General features: G+C 61.9%; 1 protein-coding gene across 2 annotated transcripts in view; it reads left to right on the top strand.

The window, feature by feature from the left end:
- Positions 1-5,634, top strand: part of MMP17 (matrix metallopeptidase 17) — a 33,105-nt gene extending 27,471 nt beyond the window's left edge. For both annotated transcript variants that reach the window (XM_055357655.2, XM_055357653.2), the window contains exons 9-10: positions 1,561-1,818; positions 2,684-5,634. In XM_055357655.2, the coding sequence (XP_055213630.1) occupies positions 1,561-1,818; positions 2,684-3,033 (608 nt within the window). In that variant the 3' untranslated portion in view covers positions 3,034-5,634. The remainder of the gene's footprint in view (positions 1-1,560; positions 1,819-2,683) is intronic.
- The last annotated feature ends 366 nt before the right edge of the window (positions 5,635-6,000 follow it).

The following is a 6,000-nucleotide window of genomic DNA, read 5'->3' on the forward strand; positions in this document are numbered from 1 at the left end:
CTGTCCCCATGGCTCTGAGTGCTCCAGGGACCCCATGTCAGTGGGACAGACAGGATCTGCCCCTCTGTGCCTGGCTCGTGTCACTCAGCAGAAGGTCCTCGGGGCTCATACACGCGGTGGCACGTGGCAGGATTTCCTTCCTGGCTGAGGCTGAGCGGCATTCCATGGCACGGACGGACTGCACCTCGTTCGCCTGCTCACTTGGGTTTCCTCTACTCTGGGCTCCTGTGAAGGACGCTGCTATGAGCGTGAGTGTGCACACGTCTCTCCAAGACCCTGCTTTCAGTTCTTTTGGATTTATACCCAGAAGCGGGAATGCTGGATCACGTGGTAATTTTATTTTTGACGTTTTGGGGGAGCCCACGTTCTGTCTCCCGCAGCGGCTGCACAATTTCATACCCCCTCCCCGGCAGCGCCCGGCTCCGCCGTCCCCATATCCTCCCGACACGGGTGACTTTCCATGTTCTTGACAGTGGGGGCGAGGGGGCGTCTCATTGTGGTTTTGAGGGCGTTTCTAGTGACGTTGACCATCTTCAAGTGCTCAATACCATCTATATCTCTTGGGAGAAAAGTGTATTTAACGCAGGGCATGGTGGCTCACGCCTGTAATCCCAGCACTTTGGGAGGCCAGGGCAGGCAAATCACCTGAGGTCAGGAGTTCAAGACCAGCCTGGCCAACATGGTGAAACCCCGTCTCTATTAAAAATACAAAAATTAGCTGGGTGTGGTGGCAGGCATCTGTAGTCACAGCTGCTCAGGAGGCTGAGGCAGGAGAATGGCTTGAACCCAGGAGGCGGAGGTTGCAGTGAGCCAAGATCACACCATTGCACTCCAGCCTGGGAGACAAGAGCAAGCCCGTCTCAAAGAAAAAAAAAAAAGAGACTCACACAGGCCTTGAGGGAGGTCCTTTCCTGTCTTTGCCATGAAGATGTTCTAGCCCCTTGTGCAGAAACAGTGGTCGGCCAGGCGCAGTGGCTCACTCCAGTGATCCCAGCACTTTGGGAGGCCGAGGCGGGCGGATCACCTGAGGTCAAGAGTTCAACACCAGCCTGGCCAACATGGTGAAACCCCATCTCTACTAAAAATACAAAAATTAGCTGGGCATGGTGGTACGTGCCTGTAATCCCAGCTACGCGGGAAGCTGAGGCACGAGAATCGCTTGAACCCAGGGGCGGAGGTTGCAGTGAACCGAGATCAAGTCACTGCACTCCAGCCTGGGTGACACAGCGAGACTCTGTCTCAAAAAATAATAATAATAATAATAATAGAATGGCATGTCGTGGGCCTCGGTTTAGCCCGAGTTGTTGTTTCCATCGGTAAAGGGGTGGCCGGCAGCGTCCGCAGGCTGGATGGGACGGCCCGGACTGGGCACAGTAGGTGCTCACTAAGTATCCATGTGGCCCCTGTGATGTGGGGTGATTGCACTGTGGCCGCTGTCCCATCAGGCCCAGGTGAGGGGCCAGGGCAAGGGCGGCTGACACAGGACAAGGAAAGGCAGGAGCCCCCTGCCCTTCAGGGTGGGGCCGAGCCCCGGCCCACAGCTGTTTCTCTCGCCCCCAGGAGACAGGTACTGGGTGTTCAAGGACAATAACGTAGAGGAAGGATACCCGCGCCCCGTCTCCGACTTCAGCCTCCCGCCTGGCGGCATCGACGCTGCCTTCTCCTGGGCCCACAATGACAGGACTTATTTCTTTAAGGACCAGCTGTACTGGCGCTACGATGACCACACGAGGCGCATGGATCCCGGCTACCCCGCCCAGAGCCCCCTGTGGAGGGGTGTCCCCAGCACGCTGGACGACGCCATGCGCTGGTCCGACGGTGAGTGCCAGCTGGAGGGATGGGCCATGCGGCCTCGGTTTCCCCACCAGGAGAGGGGCATCACAACAGGGCAGCCAAGAGGTTCCCTGAAAGGAGGACGGCCCCGGTCGGTGTGGGCTCTGAGGGTCCCAGCCCCTCGCCTGGAGCTGCCGACCCTGCAGGCGTGTCCGAGTCGCTCCCCGAAGGCCTGGCCCACGAGCTGCCCTTGTTCTCCCCGCCCTCAGCACTCCCTTGCCCCTGCTGCTCCCCTAGCCACGCTCCTGCCCCAGGGCCTTGGCACTGGCCATGCCTCGTCTGGGCACACTTTCCTGAGATGTCCACACAGCTCCTCCCTCGCCGGCCCCAGCCCTGCCAAACGCCCTCCTGGGCATCACCCCTGCCGCGTCCCACAGTGTAGAAGAAACCTCCCCACAGGGTCAGCTCCAGGGATGGCAGCATCCTCTGTTTTGTTTTCAACGCTGCATCCCTGTCACCTGTAACAGCCCTGCACAGAGTGGGCCCTCAATAAATATCCAGTAAGGGAAAGAGACTCTGAGGGTCTCCCGGTCCATCCCCTGCCCCAGCAGGCTCCTCTGGAGCTTCCCAGGCCTGTGACCATGTCTGCAGAGCTGCCCGCAGCTAAGCAGATGCTGACCCCATCTCAGATATTACCTGGGCGCCCCCTGCCATCTAGCACGAGCCGCCCCCCACCAGCCGTCTGGCCCGACCCCCCACTGCAGTCTAGTGCAAGCCCCCTGCTGTCTGGCCCGACCCAAGCCCCTTCCGCTGCAGCCCTCCCTGAGCCCAACGCTCCCTCCTCGCTGTCTGGCTCGAGCCCCTCTTGCTGCAGCCCTCCCCTGAGCTCAGCTCTCCCTCCTCTTCTCAGGTGCCTCCTACTTCTTCCGTGGCCAGGAGTACTGGAAAGTGCTGGATGGCGAGCTGGAGGTGGCACCCGGGTACCCACAGTCCACGGCCCGGGACTGGCTGGTGTGTGGAGACTCACAGGCCGACGGATCTGTGGCTGCGGGCGTGGACGCGGCGGAGGGGCCCCGCGCCCCTCCAGGACAACATGACCAGAGCCGCTCGGAGGACGGTTACGAGGTCTGCTCGTGCACCTCTGGGGCATCCTCTCCCCTGGGGGCCCCAGGCCCACTGGTGGCTGCCACCATGCTGCTGCTGCTGCCTCCACTGTCACCAGGCGCCCTGTGGACAGCGGCCCAGGCCCTGACGCTATGACACACAGCGCGAGCCCATGAGAGGACAGAGGCGGTGGGACAGCCTGGCCACAGAGGGCAAGGACTGTGCCGGAGTCCCTGGGGGAAGTGCTGGCGTGGGATGAGGACGGGCCACCCTGGCACCGGAAGGCCAGCAGAGGGCACTGCCCGCCAGGGCTGGGCAGGCTTAGGTGGCAGGGATGGAGCTGTCCCCTAATGAGGGACTGTGTTGACTGACGAGCCGAGGGGTGGCCACTCCAGAGGGGTGCCCAATCAGGCCGCACCGCCGCCAGCCTCCCCCGGCCCTGGAGGGAGCATCTCGGGCTGGGGGCCCACCCCTCTCTGTGCCAGCGCCACCAACCCCACCCCCACTGCTGCCTGGTGCTCCCGCCGGCCCACAGGGCCTCCGTCCCCAGGTCCCCAGTGGGGCAGCCCTCCCCACAGACGAGCCCCCCACATGGTGCCGTGGCACGTCCGCCTGTGACGCGTTTCAGACCACCATGCCGTGCCGCGGCACGTCCCCCTTGTGACGCGTTCCAGACCAACATGACCTCTCCCTGCTTTGTAGCGGCTCGGCTGGGCTCCCTGGTGCTCCAGGGCCATGGGAGTGGGCGCCCTCGGGCCTCAAGGGGCTTGACCCTGACCAGGGGCCCACGCACCTGCACTTGGGGTGGGGGCTTCCCAGGAGGTCTCGGCAGTCGCATCCCCCGTTGTTCATCAGCCCTTCCCGCGCTGTCTCTTCCAGTCCTCGTGCCCCGAGGAGTCCCCACGCCCCTGTCACAGATGGGAGAGTTGAGGCCCAGCGGGGGATGAGCCTCAGTGCTACAGGCAGGGGCATCACGGGCGGGCGGGGCACCAGCTGGCCCGGCAAGATCTGAGTGTGGGAGGTGCCCGAGGAAAGGTATCCGTTGTTGGGTGAGCCACTTGGGACGCTGTCTGCCCAGCAGCACTAGATCATGATGCCCGGCCGAGCACCGGGACCTGGGTGCGCCCGAGAGGGAGGGTAGGTGCTCCCTGCACGGGGCTGATTCTAGCTCCAGCCACTCTGTCACTTGCTCCCTTTGCTCCCAGCCTCCAGATCCACAGCAGGGTCCCTCACCCTTCCCCCACTCTGGCCAGCGAGTGACACGTCTGTCCTGCAGGACCCTCCTCTTCAGAGGGTGCAGCCGATGTCACTCTGCAGGGCCCAGTCCTCCCACCGGTGCACAGTCCTCTGGTCTCTGCGGCACAGACGCACCCCGGGCCACAAGTTCAGGGCCTCAGGCTCTGGCTCTCCAGCATCTGCCCTGGGCTGTGGAGGGCCCGGGTGCCCCCTCAAACGTGACTCAGTGAGGATGAGGAGGTGGCCGTTGGACTGTGAGGGATTCACTCCCACATAGCAGGAAGTTCCTGACCACAGGCCCAGCATAGGGAGCAGCTGGGGCCACCCAGGGTACAGATGAGGCTTCCTGGCACCCAGGAGCCAAAGCCCACAGCCCCCTTCTCCCATCCCAGGGATGGTGCCCGTCCCAGGACGAGGCTGCCAGGGCCGGGCAGGCAGGCCCCAGGCCAGGCCTCATGGAGCCGGGCCATCTCCCCATGGAGAGAGGCCACATCCTCATGGAGCCCAGCCGTGTCCTCTGTCCCCTGCCTGTTCACCATCTGCTCCCTGGAGCAGGAGGAGTCCCTGCCTGTCAGACCAGTCTGTGGAAAGACCGACCTCCCTCCTGTCCGTCGGCGACACTGGCTCTGCCCTGCACCAAGTGGTGTTTCCTCATCACACTTTGTTGCCCAGCAGCCTGTGGGGTGAAGCCCCCCGTGCAGCTGGCCCAGCCCCGTGGTCCCCATGTCCTGGGTCATGCCCCAGTGCAAAGCCGGCTGTGGGCCTTGTCTGCTGAGTCGGGCTCTCACGTTGGCAGGGCTCACTGCGGTTTTAAAGTCCAAATGCTCCGTCATAAGCCTCTTCTGCCAGTTCTATCTCCGGTGAAGAGGTGAACCGTAGGCGGGGCAGGGGGGCTGCTCTGAACTTGCCCCTCCACGCTGCAGCCCACCTCCCTCTGGCAGTGGGGTGGCCGTGCTGGGTCCCGGGGCAGGGGCTGGAGCCCCGCCAGCCCATGACGCATTTCATGAGCCCCCACCTTTTGATACGCACATGCAGCTGAGGCTACCCTGACCCCACATGCAAAGTCGGAAATTCCCAAAACCCAAGACCTTTTGAGCATTGATGGGCTCGGGGTGCACACAGAACATTTGGGATTTCACTTTTTTTTTTTTTTTTTTTTGAGACAGAGCCTGTCGCCCAGGCTGGAGTGCAGTGGTGAGATCTCGGCTCACTGCAACCTCCGCCACCCAGGTTCAAGTGATTCTCCTGCCTCAGCCTCCTGAGTAGCTGGGATTACAGGCAGGCACCACCACGCCTGGCTAATTTTTGTATTTTTAGTAAAGACAGGGTTTCAGCATGTTGGTCAGGCTGGTCTCGAACTCCTGACCTCAGGTGATCCACCCGCCTCGGCCTCCCAAAGTGCTAGGATTACAGGCATGAGCCAACACACCTGGCCAAGTGGCAGTATTTGAAAAAAGAAAAGCAGAGAAAAATGCTCAACCTGTAAGTATAATCCAAATATAGTGTCCAAACTCCAAACAATCTGAGCTCCAAAACACTTTCCTGGTCTTGCGCGTCTCGGATGAGGAACACGCGGGCAGGGCGTGTTGTTTTGTGGAAAGGATCTCATGTTCATAGAAAGCTGCACCGGCAGCATGAGAGTCCTCTGCATCCTTTGGGAGGCGCTGACCACCCTGAGCTCGCTTCTGTGTCTCCCGGAACCCAGGTGTCCTCCCAAGGTCAGAGTTGGGAAAGACATGCAGCCAGTGGATCTCAGATCAGAGGATGCTGCAGGGACAGACCTCACCCAGGGTGGCCTTCTTTGGCCCGGCACAGCTCCCGGGCCTTCCCCGACCCCTGTGACCTCGCACCTATGAGGGCTGCCGGCCCGTCCTTCTGTGGTCCATG

Source organism: Gorilla gorilla, chromosome 10 (assembly GCF_029281585.2).
Source record: "Gorilla gorilla gorilla isolate KB3781 chromosome 10, NHGRI_mGorGor1-v2.1_pri, whole genome shotgun sequence".
Taxonomy (NCBI): Eukaryota; Metazoa; Chordata; class Mammalia; order Primates; family Hominidae; genus Gorilla; species Gorilla gorilla.